At 38.9% G+C, this 18,970-nt stretch overlaps 3 protein-coding genes across 3 annotated transcripts; 1 reads left to right on the plus strand and 2 right to left on the minus strand.

Annotated features, from left to right (window-relative positions):
- Nucleotides 1–2,974: 2,974 nt before the first annotated feature.
- On the plus strand, nucleotides 2,975–8,443 carry LOC131248073 (light-harvesting complex-like protein 3 isotype 1, chloroplastic). Its single transcript, XM_058248122.1, has 3 exons — nucleotides 2,975–3,419; nucleotides 7,629–7,766; nucleotides 7,859–8,443. The coding sequence occupies exons 1-3, from the start codon at nucleotides 3,065–3,067 to the stop codon at nucleotides 8,107–8,109; spliced, it is 744 nt and encodes a 247-aa protein (XP_058104105.1). The 5' UTR covers nucleotides 2,975–3,064; the 3' UTR covers nucleotides 8,110–8,443.
- Nucleotides 8,213–12,614, minus strand: LOC131248072 (light-harvesting complex-like protein 3 isotype 1, chloroplastic). The gene is made up of 3 exons (XM_058248121.1): nucleotides 12,083–12,614; nucleotides 10,683–10,820; nucleotides 8,213–10,587 (listed from the first exon to the last, which is right to left on the minus strand). Exons 1-3 carry the CDS (start codon nucleotides 12,582–12,584, stop codon nucleotides 10,322–10,324), a joined length of 906 nt encoding a protein of 301 aa, XP_058104104.1. The 5' UTR covers nucleotides 12,585–12,614; the 3' UTR covers nucleotides 8,213–10,321.
- A 1,215-nt stretch (nucleotides 12,615–13,829) lies between these two features.
- LOC131248075 (glutamate dehydrogenase 2) lies at nucleotides 13,830–18,607 on the minus strand. Its single transcript, XM_058248123.1, has 9 exons — nucleotides 18,361–18,607; nucleotides 18,160–18,273; nucleotides 16,716–16,937; nucleotides 16,526–16,600; nucleotides 16,103–16,219; nucleotides 15,748–15,998; nucleotides 14,546–14,621; nucleotides 14,371–14,457; nucleotides 13,830–14,283 (listed from the first exon to the last, which is right to left on the minus strand). The coding sequence occupies exons 1-9, from the start codon at nucleotides 18,466–18,468 to the stop codon at nucleotides 14,098–14,100; spliced, it is 1,236 nt and encodes a 411-aa protein (XP_058104106.1). The 5' UTR covers nucleotides 18,469–18,607; the 3' UTR covers nucleotides 13,830–14,097.
- Between the last annotated feature and the right edge of the window lie 363 nt (nucleotides 18,608–18,970).

The following is an 18,970-nucleotide window of genomic DNA, read 5'->3' on the forward strand; positions in this document are numbered from 1 at the left end:
CCGACCTCGAGAGAACCAAATTTCAGGAAATAGTGTTGAATTAACATCGACCATTAAAAATTTTTTGGGGCCTATAAAAGTTTTGAATCAAGCTGATCTTTGTTTTTTTCCCTTCATCTGGGTTTGTATGACCTAGTCAACAGATTGGATGTCAAATAAACAGTACATTGGGTCTTAGGAGGATTTTGATGGTGGATATCCAATCACTATTATTTTCCTGTGGTGTAGTCCACCTGAGATTTATATCCCTCTCATTTTTGGGATCAAGCACTAAAATGAACTGTAAAAATGGATGAACGGAATGGATAAAACACATACATCATGGTGGGACCCACAAAGCACCGACCACCAGCCACCTGGCTGGTGGCAGGGAGTAGCCAATCCGCTTCGATGGTCCGAGGATTTGAACCGTCTATATTCTCTTTATTATTATAAATAACTCTTGCTAGATACTTACGGAGGGGAGCGGACTAGGTGTTATCCTTACCGTAGGGACTACTTTGATGATGTGTTGTATATCCATGCCATTCATACGTTCCATTTTAGGACGTGGTCTTAAAAATCAAGCAGATCCAAATCTCAGGTGAACCCCTCCAAAGGAAGCAGAGGTGATTGAATGCTCACCATTAAAAACTTTTCAGGGTCCACTGTAAGTAGATGGGTTAATGTTTATTTGCTATCCAATCCATTGATAAGATGAAGCATACCCGGATGAAGGGACAATAAAAAGATCATTTTGATCCAAAACTTTTATTAGCCTATAAAATGTTTTTAATAGTCATTCAAATTTTTTTTTTTAATTTTTTTTTTTTCATATGTGTGATCCACCGGAGATTTGGATCTGTTCAAGTTTTGGATAATTCCCTGAAACAAGCTGAAGAAACGGATGGACGGCATGGATAAAAAATACATTCATCAAGGTGGGCCCTTTACGGTAAGATTAACACCCACTGATTTGTTACCCGGATAACAACTAATCCGCTCCCTTACAGAGATTACTCTCACGAAGGTGGATCTTTTATAAGATCCACCATGACCATCATGTACAGTACCTCATGTTAACCGTTGAAACTAAAAGCCATGATTGTCCAAAACTCAAGCAGGCCACACCATGGAAACAGTTCTCCGATGGTTTTGTGTAGGCCCACCGTGGTGTTTATATGCTATGGAATCCATTTATCTGCTGTGACTCATCAGAATGAAAGGATTATCCAAAATTACTTAATTCAAGAAACTAAGGTGGGCCATACCATGAAAACTTAGTGGCTTCCATATAATTTTATACCGAGTGATGAATGAGCCTGATTTTTGAGATCAATGCCTAACAAAAGGTGGTATAGCTGATGGACTGTCTGGAATTCATGCAAGTTAAGGCATTTCAGCATGTTAGGAAGCTTAGGTGGTCACTTTTTCTAATTACATGCTGATCAGATCACAAATTTCTCAACCCAAGTGGGCCACCTTCAATCACGTGCATATCACGTGCCAATTACTTGGTCGCATAAAGCTGAAAGCAATCATGGCACAAACATGAGCTGCAAAATGCAAATACATCTATCCTGTCCATCAGATGCATCACCCTTTTATTCAGCATTGATCCTAAAATCATGGCTGACTCAACTCTCAAGTGGGCCAATCCATAACTTATATCTAAAAATCTCTAAATCCACCTAGCATGGTATACTTGAGGTACATAATACTTTTGACTTTTGGCTAATTCTTTCATCAGGATGAGACAAATTAGATGAACGTATTGGATAAACACGACAGTGACCCTATGCAAACTAATGTTAGACTTCTCGTCTCTACTTTCCTAGGGAGTGGCCCACCTGAGTTTTGTGGATGGTTATGATTTGTGGGTTCCAATGTAAGCTTGAGACAACATAGCTAATGAAATAGTGAATTTCTTGAAAGTTCCACCCAAGTGCATGTCACACACAGATGGCCTTGTGGTGATTCCCGTGAGACTTCAAAGGTGAAATAACATACAGCATATTTGAAAGTTGTTAGGCAACTCAGTTGCTCATGACTAGAGATATGATTATATCCACCTTGTCTTGTGAAGATGAGTAATATATTTACTTTATATGTAAGTAATTTATTCAGTTTTTCTGTTCATTTTAGAATATTACCAAAAAATAAGCAGGTCCAAAGCTCAAATGGCCCACATTATAACTAAGAACAAGATAATAATTGAAGCCTTCATAAAGCCCACCATGGTGTCTGTTTGCCATGCTGTTCATAAGTTTATGAGCTTGATCTAAACTTTTGTGCCCTAAAAAGTTTTTAGTGGTGGGCGTTTGATCACCACTTTCCTGTGGTGTGGTCTTCTTACGTTTGGATCTGCTTTATTTAATGATTTAAAATGAGCTGGCAAAATAGATAGACGGAGAGGATAAAACACATATAACAAGATAGCCCCACAGCGCCTGCCATCAGGGATATCCCTGGTTGCAGGTGGGGCTAGCAAAGCCAACAATCATCGGGCAATCCGGTTACCGTAGAGTAGCCAATCCGTTTCCAACATCAATCTCTTTGGCCATTCCCTGCCCTCATGTTCTGAGGTGCAGGATTCCTCACAGGAAGAGACGATACGGTAGATCTGGATGCACTGAAGAATGCCACATCCATCTCTTACTGTACGGATGGAAACATCAAGTATCAATCAGAACCGTTCATCTTGTGCATCCCATCATCAATTTCCTAATTACAAAAAAGGATACACCTACCAGAAAATCTTATCCATCGCTATTCCTCACTGAATGTGGACCCTTAAACTAATTTTTCTTTCTACTATTGCATCGCACGCCACACATTAGATGTGTGGATAGGATCATCTGATCTATCTGTATTATTATCCATTTTCCATATAAAGCAGGGTAAACTAGATGGGCCCTACAGATTGATAAGTCATCAGGCCACGTGCGATGTGGAGAGATGGCTCTAACATACTCTTGTTCTGCCGTCTCTACCGTATCATCTCCATCGCTAGGAAAACCTTCCCAGTAGAACAGAACAGAGCATGTAACAGACTCTCTCTCTCTCTCTCTCTCTCTCTCTCTCTATGGCCTTGTTTTCTCCATCTCTTCCAACTCTCTCTCCCTTCTTTTCTCCAAAACCGCATCCCTCTCAGAAATCTCTTCTCCTTCACTACCCCTTCAAGAAAAATCTCTCCTTGATTCTCCCAGGAGCAGCAGAAAATGGAGCAGGAATGGTGGGTTCTGTTGCTGTAGAGGAGAAGCTAGACAAAAAGGAAGAAGCTTCTGATTTGGAGAAAAAGGAGGACTCTTTAGGCTTGAATGGTTCAGCGACAGCAGCAGCGCCGAAATTCGAAGACCCAAGATGGATTGGAGGGACTTGGGATTTGAAGCAGTTTGTGAAAGATGGAGAGACGAACTGGGATGCAGTCATCGACGCTGGTGAGATTGTGTTATAGCCTGATTACAATCCAAATTCTCATTTGGCTTTATTTATTGGGTATGAGTTGTTTGTGTAGGGATTGTGGTTTTTAGCTGTAATTCTTGCTTTTTTGTTCGAGTTATTTCATTTGCGTTATGTCATTTTCTTTGGTTCTGACTAGTTGTTATTCTAATTTTCTCTTTGATTTTTCATTTTAAATTATTTTCATTGGGTGAAGTGGGTTTGAAGTTTGGATTTGAAATGGTTTGGCACAAATTGCACACACCCGACTGAACAAATGCTTTCAAATCTGAATTTTGTGGTCTGCATTGGTTTTTTTTTTTTTTTAAATACAAAAATGCATAACATGTGCTGATCTTTTGTTGCCTGATTTGGTTGTTACAGGGCCTCTCTCATAATCTCATCAGATTAGTTGCCGAGTCATTGGTTTCAATCTTATTAACTTTTCAATGGATCAAACTGTTTTTTTTTTTTGGCTCAAAAGGATAAATTGGTATGCATATGTGACTCGGAACATAGCTTGTCAGATACCTGTTAATACGAACGAAAGTAGGAATTTGGGGATCTTCATGTTTCTTTCACGTTGTAGGCTGTATGCAAGGTGTTATAACAATGCTCGGGCCGCAGTATACTCAGGCTGCCAGTTTCTACAATTGGGGGTTCCACTGCTCAATTATCCATCCCATTGATAAATACAGGCTCCTTTACCTTTCAAAAATAAAAATAAAAATAAAAATAAATATAGGCTCCTCCCAGATTGTAAACTCCTAACTCTTCAATTGGTGGCTGGAGGATCCATGATTAAGAAAGAAAATACAGCAATGTCCATATCCAACCAAGAAAACAAGAACGAATTGATTGCTAGGATTTTACAGCTTTGGGGATTTTGGTTTGCACGCCATCCACGGTGGAGCACATCATCTGATTTGGTTAACTGGACCATGAGTCCCACTTGAAGAAACTGGAAACCCAAGCATACTGTAGGAACCCTCGGGCCAAGGCGCTCTATGTAAACTGTAAACATCTAGCATGCTTGGATATGTGCGTGCAAGTATTTGTAAAAGCTTATACATGTATGGAACAAAGATTGGGTCCTTGAATTTCTTGATCTACAGTTTTCTGCAATGGCTTTGGAATTCCTATCGAATGCCTTTGTTCTCTGTGGGAGTTGTGCAGAAAACAATACGCATGGTGTTATTTGTTTTGATGTCGAAACTGTTTCTTTAAAGATCTAACAATTGAAATTTGTGCATTCAATCTGGTTTCTATTTCTGGAATCTCAATCCTATCTTCTTGATATAGTCAAGGTCTTCGGTTTTACTCCTTGAAGATTTGTTAGTTCTTCTGTTCGTTTACTATATTTCAATTCAGTGTCCAAAATCTCATTAGTTATGTATTTCATGGACTTGGCCACCCATGATTTTATTCTATGCCCGTTTTGTGCGGGAAAAAAAATTGCAGCAGACTTCTAAATTTTATAATTTCAAGTTTGAATTTCTCGTGTCTAACATATCTGATCACAGACAATACCAATGCATCTTAACTGTAATCTTTAGGTAGATCACATCAAATTTGCTTATTGTATTTGGAAGGTTCTAGACAACTCATTTCTCTACAGAGTTATTATAGAACATTGCTAAGCACACATGCTTGTGCGATAAAGCTCATGCGCGCACACACACACACATGCGCCAGCATGGCACAATAGGTCTGAGGTCTAATCCATCTATCAGAAAGGCACCATTATATCAATTCTTTAAATATTTAATTTAGTTTTTTAATAATGTACCAAAAATTAGAGTTGTTACATATTCGGCTGAAGTTTTCTAACCCATCTTCCTGTTTCCAATATCAGGGCCCACAGGTTGAATGGACCATACGTATCTCTCAGAAAACATGTACAAGGTCTGACCAACGTGATGGATGGATTGGATCTCTCACCTATGTGCTATGCTGACACGAGCTTTATTGCACACGTGTGCACTTAACAAAGCTCATTGTTATATATACATTTCTTTGTAGCAGTATGTAATTGTCCATCTCCATTGTGAGATCTTGTGTAGGCCTGGTACTTGTTCATGCCGCCCAAAAGTTCAACAACTTGAAAGAATTAATTTACAATCTAAGAAAATTAAATATAATTAAAGTAAAAATATCATGACTAGTCTAAGGCTGTAACTTCTTCTTTTGTTAAGTAGGGTCACGTGTCCCTTGAGTCTTTTCTGGCTTGACCACATATTCCTATTTTTGAGCCACCGGCCCACCCTCATTCACATCTGTACGGTTTTTCCATCAATAAAAAAATATAAGCTGGCCAGACTTAGTGATATAACCCAGCATGGTTCATAATCATATCAATTAAAATAATACAAAAATACATGTATAATGATGTAAAATGGGGTATGAATGCATTAGATGGGGTGATCGTCCATCTACTTGGGTTGGAAGTCGTCAACCCGCATCCACCCGTTGGGTAGGCTTCTACCTTTCGGTAGGCTTGGGCATAGCCCGCATCTGGTAACGCTCTACCAGGATCGACATTTCTTCTAGGGAGGGTCCCTAGGATCGACCATGCATTATGCAATGCAATGAATGAGAGATGATATGTAAATACATATTTTTCATATTTGGCATAGTTGTCTCGATTAAAATATTCACATATAAATTTACCGTACAATTATCATATCAAAATATTCAAACTAGTAAATCAATCAAACAATCACAATGATTTATTTTAATTTTAATGAATTATGAGATAAGTTGGGTTACTCACCTGAGTCTGGTAGTATAGAATCCACAGGGTAATTATGTTGGTTTGAATTCAGAAATCCTATCAGTTATATCAACAACATTATTATTCATATGTTTTTATTACATGGTGGGGCCCACCTTTGATTAACATCCTAGGTGGCCAGATCCAAAATAATCAAATAATTAAAATTTCTATTCTATTTTTTTCTCCTTTTTAAGATTATAAAATTGAATGATAATTACTTGATCGGAGTGGTCCATCGGATGGTCAGATCATTTAGATTCTTGAGGTATTATCATGTTTTGCCTCTACACATTAGATGGATGGTGTGGATCTAACCACACATACATCGATGGCCCATTTCGACCTTCTACGCCAAGTGATACCAACACTTGCGCAAAAATCTAAGATTCCTTTATTAAACACTTTTAGATCTGACTAATGTGGCCTATCTGATTGTTAGATTGATCTAAAAATTATGGCCATTGTATATTTTGGCCTTAAGGATCATATGATCCGTACAGATCTATCTTAACACAATCAGATTCCATCCATTTAATTTATTTCTAAAATATTACTAATTAGACCAAAATCATAAAAACATCACTTTATTAAAATTGACTCTACACACCTATACAATGATGGTGTGGATGATCCACGCCATCCATTGTATAGATCAAGAAGAAATTAACAACATAATAAAAAGTTAAAAAGATCTAACGATTAGAACTTACCTGATCGAGCCTTCTCAGAATTTCCTCTTCCTTTTATTTAGGCTTCCTATCTCCTTTTTTAAATTTTTTTTTTTTTTATTATTACCACTTCAAGAATCGATCCCTAAACCTCTCTCTCAACTAAGAATTTCGCTACCAACTCAACTATTGACTTGTTTTTATTTTTTATTTAAAAATAAAATCTTTAAATATTTAATTTAGTTTTTTAATAATGTACCAAAAATTAGAGTTGTTACATATTCGGCTGAAGTTTTCTAACCCATCTTCCTGTTTCCAATATCAGGGCCCACAGGTTGAATGGACCATACGTATCTCTCAGAAAACATGTACAAGGTCTGACCAACGTGATGGATGGATTGGATCTCTCACCTATGTGCTATGCTGACACGAGCTTTATTGCACACGTGTGCACTTAACAAAGCTCATTGTTATATATACATTTCTTTGTAGCAGTATGTAATTGTCCATCTCCATTGTGAGATCTTGTGTAGGCCTGGTACTTGTTCATGCCGCCCAAAAATGTGACCTTGGTTAGCAATAAAATTCGACATTAATCTGACATTGTAAAGCATCATTTGGACTTTCGGAATTTTTTTTAAAAAAAAACCCACCATATACTCTTTTTTTTTGCACTATCTGTTTACTTCGAAGATCATAAATCACGTTTCAAGATATTTTATTTACAGTTCAACTATCATTTGCTTCATGGCTTATTCTTTCAGAGGTTAGGAGGAGGAAATGGCTGGAAGAGAATCCTGAAGCATCTAGTAATAATGAGCCTGTGGTGTTCGACACTTCTATTATACCATGGTGGGCATGGACGAGAAGGTTTCATCTGCCCGAAGCTGAGCTACTAAATGGTTGGTCTAGACATCTCCTCCTTTCAGATCTTTGTATTGATTATCATTGATAGATTGATCTAAGACAATCATTGCCATTTGCATATACCCAGGCCGTGCTGCGATGATAGGCTTTTTCATGGCGTATCTTGTGGATAGCTTGACGGGTGTAGGTTTGGTCGATCAAATGGGAAACTTCTTCTGCAAGACACTCTTATTTATAGCTGTAGCCGGCGTGCTTCTGATCAGAAAGAATGAAGATCTAGAAACTCTGAAGAAGCTTCTGGAGGAAACGACCTTTTATGACAAGCAGTGGCAAGCAACCTGGCAGGATGATGCCTCTAGCAGTCCGAGGAAAGGCTAGGGGGCATGCGTGGTCCGTCGCTCCATCTTTCAAGTTTCAACCAACGGCTATTTTCTTTTGGTCTATTTTCTCACTGTAATTTCCTTTAGCTCCTTTGATAGAGTAGAATCATGATATCATTCTGGGATTCAATGTTTTCTTTCCAAATGTGCTTGAATAATTACAAATGAATCTGCACAGAGTTGAAAAATGTGATATTTGTCGTCAGAATGAGAGTTTCTAGATCATCTTTCAAGACATCATCTCTCCCAAAAAAATTTATTGCTATTTCGGATGTTGCTGAAACATTGTAAATCTTGCAAGTTAGTGAGAAGTTAAAGCATTGAAAATTACTGCTTTCTTGATTTCTGCAAAATTTTCTCATGCTTTGGTGCTTGCGCCAGAATCAACATTGAAGTAACAATTGCAGAGTTGCATTGGTCGTCGAAAGCCTGTTTCAGCCACAAAGTCATTTCGAAGGTTTTATGGACCATTTGGCATGTACAAGAACTGACTAAACCAACATGGTGTTGGAGATTGACATGAAGTTTCAGCTTCCTTGTTGTGTCAGAGCGACAACAAGATAGGTGCGGATGACAAAACCAAGGTTACCTGGACTGTAGGTTGCTTTGGTCCATGTTACAGGAATGTGTATCCCTTATGCAAGTTTCTCCAATATGTGGTACGCTGTGTGTAGATCATGTGGGTTGCTCTAATACATTCACTAAGTGCATGCAATATAGTTTTATATGTGAATTAAGAGAGATGCTCCAGTGCTCTCAGAGCACTATAAGCTATAGTGCTTCTAGTTGCATCGATCCACTTGGACACTCCAATCAATCAATCTGAACTGTCCATTAAGTTGAGAACACATTTCATGGACTAAATCACACTGATTGGATGATCTACTCCATCCTTGATTTGGATTTGTTTTCTATAATCATCCTCTTACTAAGCTACGGAAGCAATGGCTACAATTGTCTAATGAAAATGATTCTTTAGAATCATAGTCAATCAATGAGTGTCCTAACAAAAAAATGGAACAAAAGTTTACTTGGGCTATTTTTGCATGCATTAAGGCCATTGATCAAATGGTTAATATTATTCAGATCAGTGTGATGCTTGCGTGGTAGCCCATGAAATGTGCACTGGACCTAATGAACAGTCTAGAATAATGGATTTGACCATGTAACAGTCCCAATCTAGGAGCACTATGCGAACACGAGAGCATTTCTCATGGATTAATATTGCAATTTATATATGAAATATTATTATAGACCCAGTGTGCACTGTTATATAAATGCATGTTATTGAATAAATCAAGATATAAGTCTAAACTTGCACTACAACTTCATCAAAAGTATAAGCATAGAAGCATAATTTTGGGTCGGCTAACGATAGGGATTCGGATCGCACACAACCCATAATCTGGATCATGTGCTTCAGAACGGAAAAAGTAGGGGCATTGGTGATCTAGGTAACATTGGACAAGACATTAGTTCACTAATTATGGCTTACAAACTAACTGCTAACAGCTAAGAATGGCTGAAGTCAAAGATTTAAAAAAAAAACACTTTTCTTGTTATCATTGTTCATTTACTAGTGCTTAAGGGCTTTTTAGATGCAAAAAGGCCCCTTTTCGAGTTGTGCTTTATGTGTTTGCATTGACTTTCGCAATCTCAGTTTTATCCTCTACTTGACAAACTATGCACTAAAATGCTTACCCACTGAGATTGGTTTCAGGGAGTTGACTGAAAATGTTGCTTTAGCGGAAAAAAAGGGGTTTTGCAGAAGTTTCATCCAAACGGACTCTAAAGTAACTGTAGTTGTCTTCTCTACTCCAATCGAGTTTATCTGACTGTTAAATACTTAACAGCCGTGTTTTGTGCTATATTTTTTTGGATTATTGGAATCTTTCTATTCTTTTTATCCCTTATCATATGTCAAACATAGCATGCACCAGAACATTCTAAACAGATGCCAAATAACAAGTTACACAGATCTTAGAATCAGATACCCTTACGAAGCCCTTTAACTTGACATCTCTGTGCCTCCAATATTCCAAATTGGGCACAATAAACATATCCCATTCATCCATTTTTTCCATATATAAATGTAAAAGCCCCATCCCTGATGTACCCATGTCGAATCTGGTGACTTGAAGTATAACCTGAAAACTTGAAGCTCTATGGAAGTCGATTGGCGTTTGGTAACTTCTCATTTTAAGTGTCAGTTATTTGGGTTCTTGATCTTGTTTCAAAGTGTTGCTCGCTTTGTGATCTTGCCATGTAGATTGCCATTGCTTGTCGTAGAATGTAGCCTCCTCGATTAGCTTTCTCAGGTTGCTGAAATCTTGGTTTTGCCGGAAGAGGATTATACCAGTGACTGTTGCGAAAAGGAATGCCTTGCAGATGAAATTGCTGGTCTGGCCCACCACGCCAAGCCCTGTTAAGCCATCCACGGAGTAAGCCATGAAAAATCCCAACATCGCTGCTCGGCCTGCGAGAGACCCACAAGAACAAATTATACGGGTGAGGAGGTATGGAGGTTTTAATCGAGCAAGCATGAAATTGGAGGAGTGAAATTGTTTGAACCATTGAGAAGCTCGGCCTCAGGAAGATGGAACCTCCTCAACCATGCCCACCAAGGTATGATGGAGCTTCTAAAGAGAACTGGAGCTTGGTTTGTTGCTGGCTCTGGATACAGTTGTAGAAATTTTCTTCTTGTTGCTTCTACAAACCAGCAGAAAATGTAGGAAGGTATATGTAAAATATATGCCATAAAGGGAAATCAGAAGCTGAATTCCGTGATTATGCATTTGCTAGCTTTGCCTGCCCCACCAAAAGCTCTATTTTTTTGGTGTGTTTGGATGGTTTAGGATTTGAAAACAAATATACTTCCAAAAAAAAAAAAAAACATTTGGGTGTGTTTGGATGCACTATTCAAATGGATTGTAATTATTACCCAATAAAGTGGAAATAATCAACAGGAATGTGTTCTTTTTGCATTTACCACCCTCTATTATATGACAATTAGACATACCTCCTCTCTGTTTTTCAGTTTTGGTTGTGCATTCTGTTAGGAGGTGCTAGAGGAATCTGTACCAAATGACCAAAATACCCCTTTCAAGTTGGCAGAAAAATGTCCCCTGATCAGAGATTAGAATGATACAACGAATCTAATTTTAGAGCTCCCTACAATCTATGGTAGGGTCCACCATTTGCATTGGTTGGATTGAGGCATGTGCAAGCGTGAGGATAGTTTTGTGCTAACATTGATATGAAACTAGAGATGTGGCTAAAATGGTCATTTACTCATCGATGATGACCGTGCTAATAGACGATCTGGGGCATTCATATCAAGGGACCAAATTCCAAAAATGCAATTTTGATTGTTTTAAGTTGGAGTTGAAAGGAATGTATTTGCAATTTGAGGGGGACTTGTTATTACTGATTACCAACAATCATCATTACAATTTATGTCATTTCCTGTTAATTAAACTCACTGGTTGCAGTTCAATTTGATTGTGCATTCAAATACGAGATATGTTTTTTATCTTAAAAAGTGGTAGAATATCTCTGATTCCGACATTTTATCAGTGCCACCAAATACAAAGATCCAACACATGATGAGAGCCCGTTTGGATGCATCTTGAGGAAAACCCTAGTTCGTATTGTGTATTTGGATGAACTTTGACGAACCTCATCTGATCCTCTACTCAATGAAGTAGGCGCTAAAGAGCCCAATCCATGGAAACCAATCGGTGAGTCGACCAAGCAAGTTGTTGGAAAATCCTTTTTGCAGGAAACTCCTTTTGCAAAAGTTCTTCCAAACCGGCTCAAGTGGCTCGGCCAAACTCAAATATAAGATAATAGTAGAGAGTATAAATGGGATTATGAAGAGAGAGTCGCTGCTATAAATGCATAGTCATTCGTGGATACATGCCATTGCCAAGAAAGAACATGTAATTTCATATACTGATTTTTGGTCTCACCTGCAACAATCATAGCATCCCAATCCATCTTCCCATCTTTGACAAACATGTTCAGATCCCAACTCCCATTTCTCCATCTCTCGTCTTTGAACATTGGAACAGAAGAAGATTTCTTCTCCATTCCATGCATCCTTTCACCCTCAATGCCCTCCAGCCCAATGTTGCCAGTAGCCGTTTTTTCTTGTTCTTTTCCTCCAAGGAGAGTTTTCTGGTCTTCAACATCCATGGAAACAACATGGGTCGCCTGCTTAGCTCCGAAAGAGCCTCTGGGGCTCACAGCAGGTTGCTGTTTCTTGATGACATGGTGAGAACTGCAAGCAGTTTGAAGGGATGCAAAAATGGCGATAGAGGCCATAGATGGGGTTTTAGATGAGGTGTGTTTCTTTTTTCTGCTTGCTTGCTTTCCTCCTTGCTGAGCTAAAAGATAAGAAGGGTAGGAATCATCCAAGGCCCATGCTAGGAAATGAACCAGCTTATCTTCTTCTCTTGTCAGTGCAGTCATGGGCAAATTCTTGCATGGTCTTCTGACACTTATATATATATATATATATATATATATATATATATATATATATATATATATATATATATATATATATATAATTTTAAATTTTCATTTTAAATTCTAGGATAGTTCACTACCATTCTTCGTCCTCCTGACATTGGATGCTATGTAGCGCTATCCGGACTATCCTAGTTGTGGGGTGCATTGTGGATGGAGCATTGGATTGTCAAATCGCATTGATGAAGCAACCCCAACCATCCAATTAATGGCTATCATTGGATGGTTAGAACAAAATTAGCTAGTGGTCCAAATTCCAAGGGCAAAGCTCAGATGCTTATTCTCATCTTTTCAAGTGTAATTTTTGGGTTAGACTTCATACACAATCCTTACAGTCATGACATGTTTATGGTTGAAGAGTCACCACCATTTTTGAAATGATGGTGCGAGTCTAGCCCGTGTGTTAGACATGAGAAAATGAGAAACCACTGTCGAATCAGGCAGTGGATAACCGTTGGGTTGGGCTAGAAGACCAGACCCAATACAACCCAAAACCAAAAAATAGAAAAGAAGAAAACAAAACAGAAGACAAGTATAGATAACTGACCTTAACCTAGGTGTGTATGTATGCACTAATTGGGTAAGGCTGGTAATACATTTAGACGCATATTACGTTATTAAACATGACTTTGGTTGTGCTGAGTTTGGCTGGGTTAGTTAAGCCAACCCTAACAATTGAAATGGGTCATGTCGTTTCGGGCATGGGCTCAGTGAATTAGCCTGGCCACAAGGTAATCAGTCGAGTTTCAAGCCAGAATTCTCATCTGTTTAGTAAATGGGCAGACTTGGGCTGACCCCCACCTGACCCATTGCCACCCCCTATTTCCAAGAGGGTATGACATTCCATGCGTCTAGTGCACCCGATGACTCACAGACCTGGTCTGATTCATAACTGGTTTAGACCCACATTCAGTGTCCACCAAGTTGGAACTTGGTCTAAGCCCTGGGACCTGATAATCGAGTTGCATTGAGGCCAATCTTGACCTAACCCATTTACAGTCCTGGAGGGCAGCTGTCGATGTGTCAGGGCCAACCAGATGACCCAATTCAGACCCACATTCGGATTGGACCAGATCTGGGTCGTAGTCTCTGCACCCAGGTAATAATGGGGCCGAGTCTGGGTCTGAGTCTGACCCTGAACTGACCCAATCTAGGTTTTTATTTTCACCTATAAGCAATGTAAGATTCCACTTCAACAGTTCATTTTCCCTTTTATTTCAGTGGGCATTTTTCAGCTTCAATGGAATACATTTAACTCCCCCAGTGAAAACAACTATATCACTTCAAATGATTTCCCAGACCTATCAAAAAAAAAGAAAAAGAAAAAAGAAGAAAAAGAAAAAAAGACAACTTTGGAAAAGCAAAACAGAAAATGGTAATGGGTAAGACAGAACTTCCTTCTTCCTCCATTGACAATAAATTATATATGTGAAAAGAAAAGAATTCGAATTCCTTATGCTTCCCAACCCCTTAAGAGGGTGGCACGTGCGACACGGTTCACTCCCAACGTGAATGCGCCCATCCTGAGGTTGCAGTCGTGCATTTGGCACATTGCCTTGATATTCATGAAAGCTTTCCTCATGTACCTTTGAAGCTCCTGGTTCACCTTCTCTTCCTCCCACATGAATCCTTGAATGTTCTGAAGAATGAAAAAAAACAGGTTACTTCTACAATGTAACATAACATACACTGCACTATCATATAGAAGCCATCTTTGTTGTAGTACCTGAACCCACTCAAAATAGCTCACAGTCACACCCCCAGCATTTGCGTATATGTCGGGGAGAACAATTACTCCTTTCTTTGCTAAAATCTGCAGAATATATACAGTGTTAGAAGTAGGAATTTTGGTCATTAGGTCTTTGTTTCTTCTTTCATGAAGTTTGATAAAACCAAGCTACCTCATCTGCATCTGGATCGGTGGGATGATTTGCAGCTTCTATTATGTACTTGGCCTTCACGTCAGCAGCATTTTCCCTTTAAGAGGATGAGAAAAAATATCAACAAACAGTTTGGGGATACCGAATTAACTAATCTCGAGTTGATAGGAGAAAGAATGGCTCTTTGATTTTCTCAATTTAAATAATGCTTCCTCATTAAATTATGGCTAAGTAGCAATGCATTTTCAATGAACAATGGTTGAGAAGATCATGGAGATGCTAACTCGAAACTACTTTCGTCATTTTAGACAACTAAGCGCTCACTTGACTAATTGTGCTCTATCAGAAAATTGGGATACCATGAAATTCAGGTATTTTGATCCCTTCAACAAGCATTGGAGTTTATAAAAAGAAAAAAAAAGATCCTTTATTTCGTTAAGAACAAATGCAAATTGCAAGACATCAATGGTAGTAAAACAGGAATGCAAAGGTAATGACATAATAGCAGAAAGTACAATCATTTTCACTAGCATTTCCCAAACGTTCCCTCACCAAAGCAGTAATGATTAATGACATAAAAAAGCCTGATAATGAAGATGGTCACTTGAGAAATGGCAATCCAACAAGGGTGCTTTCGGAATCATTGTCAAACTGTTTTCAATTATTAGTCTAATAAGGTCGAAATAACCCATCGTAACCATGGTGAGGGTCCGGGCTCCAAATTGCAAACACGCTAGTTTCAAGTAGGAAAAAAAAATGACTGCAATTCCTCCAGTGCGAATAAGACTCATTTGGGAAATGAGAATGTGAATTTGAATATGGATTTGTGGAGCATTTATGGCAATGACAGAGCATTTATTGTAAGGGAATAACTATTATTGCTTTTGAAAGTTCTCTCATTTGAGGATTTGCCAAGTCTTTTAGTTTTTTTGAGACCCAAATCCGTGGATATGAGGGGGTGCTGATTTGGGAAATCCAAGGATTTGGCAAATCCTCAACAAAAAACAAACAGGGTAGATTTGATATCCATGGATTTCACAAATCCCTGTGCCAAATTCCCCCAACCTAAAAAGCCCCTCAGGGAATACCATTAACTTCTATCATTTCCGCTCGATTAAATTGAAACTTTGAAGTTTAATTCAACTGTGCATCCAAACGCAGCCCAAGTAAACAAGAAACCAAAGTTAGAGGAAAAGAAGACTCTCAACAAGATAGGGATGAACCTGTTAAGGACTCCACCAAGAGCGCAAGGGATAAGGACATCACACTCGTGCACCAGCAACTCGTTCAAATCCATCGCATCCCCCCCATTGAAATCCTTTAAATTGCCAGTCTCAACTTTGTGCTTAAGCAAAGCTGGAATATCGAGGCCATTTGGGTTTCTCGTGGCACCTGAGATGTCCCCTACAGCGATAATCTTACCACCTCTCTCATGAATGAGTTGTGCGGCCCATGAACCCACATTTCCAAAACCCTGAAAATTATAGCATTTCCGTTAAAGAGAAAACAACGTGTAATGTTTCTGTACCTAAATGTGTTCTACTAACTGACCAACCGAAAAATTAATATCCGATATACCTGGATGACAAAGGTCAGTTCTGAAATAGACTTTCCATACTCAGCCAACAAGGCCTCTGTTGCAAATACAACACCTCGTCCAGTTGCAGCATCCCTACCAAGGGATCCACCAAGATCCTACAATATCCAATGATATTAGAGAACTTAGTTTAGGGTGTGTTTCGATGCACTATCAAATTGCATTTCAAGTATTTACCTAACAAAGAGAAATAACCAAATTTCATTTTCCTTATATTCACATAGAGGTCCGAAATTATGTAACTGCAATTTGAGGATACTACCGCTAAGGAGTCCCAGACATCATTAAGTTTTGGCATTTCCTACTTCATCACTGAATTCAGTTGCAAATCCAAACACAGTCTTATATATTAGATTCGGATTTAAACGATGTAGAGTTCTGTTTTCTTAGTCCTGAACACTTACTATAGGCTTTCCTGTAACAACGGCCGGTGAATGGCCATGAAACTTTGAGTACTCATCCAAAATCCATGCCATTGTCTGCCAAACAGCCAATAAGTGAAATCATTTCAGTTCTAAGAAAAGAAAAGATAAGGAGTTAGAAATGTAAACAGTATCTAGACATTCATAATCTCAAGAGGAATCAATGGAAAACCTGCGAATTAGTTCCCATATCAGGGGCAGGAACGTCTGTGTGAATTCCAATCAGATCATGGATCTTCTGAGTAAAGACCCGTGTGAGGCGTTCCAACTCGCTCAGGCTTAAATCCCTGGGAGAGCACCCGATGCCACCCTTTGCTCCACCATATGGAATGTCTACCACAGCAGTCTTCCATGTCATCAGTTGGGCGAGAGCGTTTACCTCGTCGGGGTCAACCTTGTTACAGAAATTCAATCAGCATTTCAGCTTGCTCATACACACACAAAACACAAATATGCACCCACGCATGCAGAATGTTGCCTAGAAGCTATGCTCTACTAGTAGCCACAAAGAAAAGACTGATGGCTGTTGACCGATGGCTATTGCTTATAGTACCTCTATATCCTTTTTATGAACCTCTTTTCTTTTCATCTCCGGTTAGATAGTTCCAGCCATGCAATCTTTAGGCCTTCAAGTGGATGGTGAAAATCCAAACCAGTCAACAGTCCGCGTTCAAAGGTGAAAGGTCCATTAATTGGATTACTCTGATTGTCAAATTGGGTGGGCCAGCACATGGACAACAACCCAGATTTACCCTTCACCATCTATAGAGCAAATCCTATGGCGGTGAGTTCTAATGAACCAAGACTGGTTCACTGCAACAGATTTGGAAACGCCTTGTACTAAAGTCCTGGTTAGAGGACTTACGAAAAACTGTGGGAGGGTAGAAGTAATAAAATATCAATCATCCATTTAGCACGGCAACAATTTCAATAGCTGTCCACCGATCAAGCAATTGGGAGAAAGCCAAATAAAATCAACATATATGTAAGTGGCAAAGAGCCACAAAATGCCATGAAAATAAGATGATCTGGAGAATGTTTAAATGAGAATAAAGCCGTTCGCATGTAGTTGGTATTCTGATATGCTTTCGGAAAGAAATATGAAAACATAAAACAATGCCATGGTTACAGATTATCAACATGGGGCGCAAATTTTCGACCAACGGAGTATTACAGGCTCATCACTGCCCCCTAAAAAATAAGAAAAATAATGAAGAAACCTAAAAAAAAAAAAAGAAAAAAAAAAGAAGACAAGGATTCAAATGAAAGGCAAATGATCAATAAAATTTTCAAGAATCAGAATCCTGGACACACTAAGATGGCCTACTCTGGTTTCAACTCAATGATAAAACACCGAATTTAAATCACTGAATAAATCTGTAAGGTATAACATATAAAAGAAAATCCTACCATACAGAGATTATCTCTTTATAATAGAAAAACTTACAAATACACAATCCTACTGAACTAAAACCAAAATTCAAAATCAATTTGGGTAAAAATATCAAAACCATTGACACCCAAACGTGCAATTCATCAGTAACAGCCAAAGAAAATTTCAATTTCCTGATCAAACAAATACGAAACGAAGGAAAAAAAATAAAACGAAAGATCACCTCGGGATGGTATCGGATCCCTCCTTTCATCGGCCCGCGGGCATTATCATGCTGAACTCTGAATCCGACATACGAAACCAGAGTCCCGTCGTCCTTTGGGATCGTGCATTCGACCTGCGAAACCGATCCTATAAGACCCCACATCTGGGAAAAAAAGAAAATCCATTAAAGAAAGGTAAGAATCAAAAGACAACCCATTACTTTGATTTCTCGAAATGGGATTAGAAGACTCTTTTCAAGCTTCGAATCTAGCCCAAGAAGGCGGGAGGCGTGGCGAAAGTTGCGACTGGTGGCGACGAGGGAATTCATGGCTATGAAAAATCAAATAAGAGAAAAACCCAAATGGAAAATGCCCAGAAAAAATGAATGGAAATGGGATTTCAGGATCTTGGGTCGGGGAGAGAGAGGAGGGAGAGAGGAATTGAATGAGATGAAAAGGAGATGATGGCTATTTATAGAGTGATAGATTATTATTTTATTATGATTGTTTTTGGATTGTCATCTGGAGAAATAAGCCACTGAGAGAGGCGAAACAGAGAAAGACCGGGAAGCTTTACACCGGACTCGGATTCCGTCGTGACCCCTCCATTGCCGAGCTCGGTGCTGGTCGAAGCTATGTTGGCCCCACCATGATGTATGTGTCTTATCTACGCCGTCCATCCATTTTCCATCTCATTTTAGAGAATCATACCAAAAAATGAGACATGCACAAAGCTCAAATAGACCACACTACAGTAAACAGTGGGAATTGAACGTGCGGACCATGAAAGTTTTGGATCAAGCTGATTTTTATGTTTTCCCTTCGTTTAGG

This window comes from Magnolia sinica, chromosome 6 (assembly GCF_029962835.1).
Source record: "Magnolia sinica isolate HGM2019 chromosome 6, MsV1, whole genome shotgun sequence".
Lineage (NCBI taxonomy): Eukaryota > Viridiplantae > Streptophyta > Magnoliopsida > Magnoliales > Magnoliaceae > Magnolia > Magnolia sinica.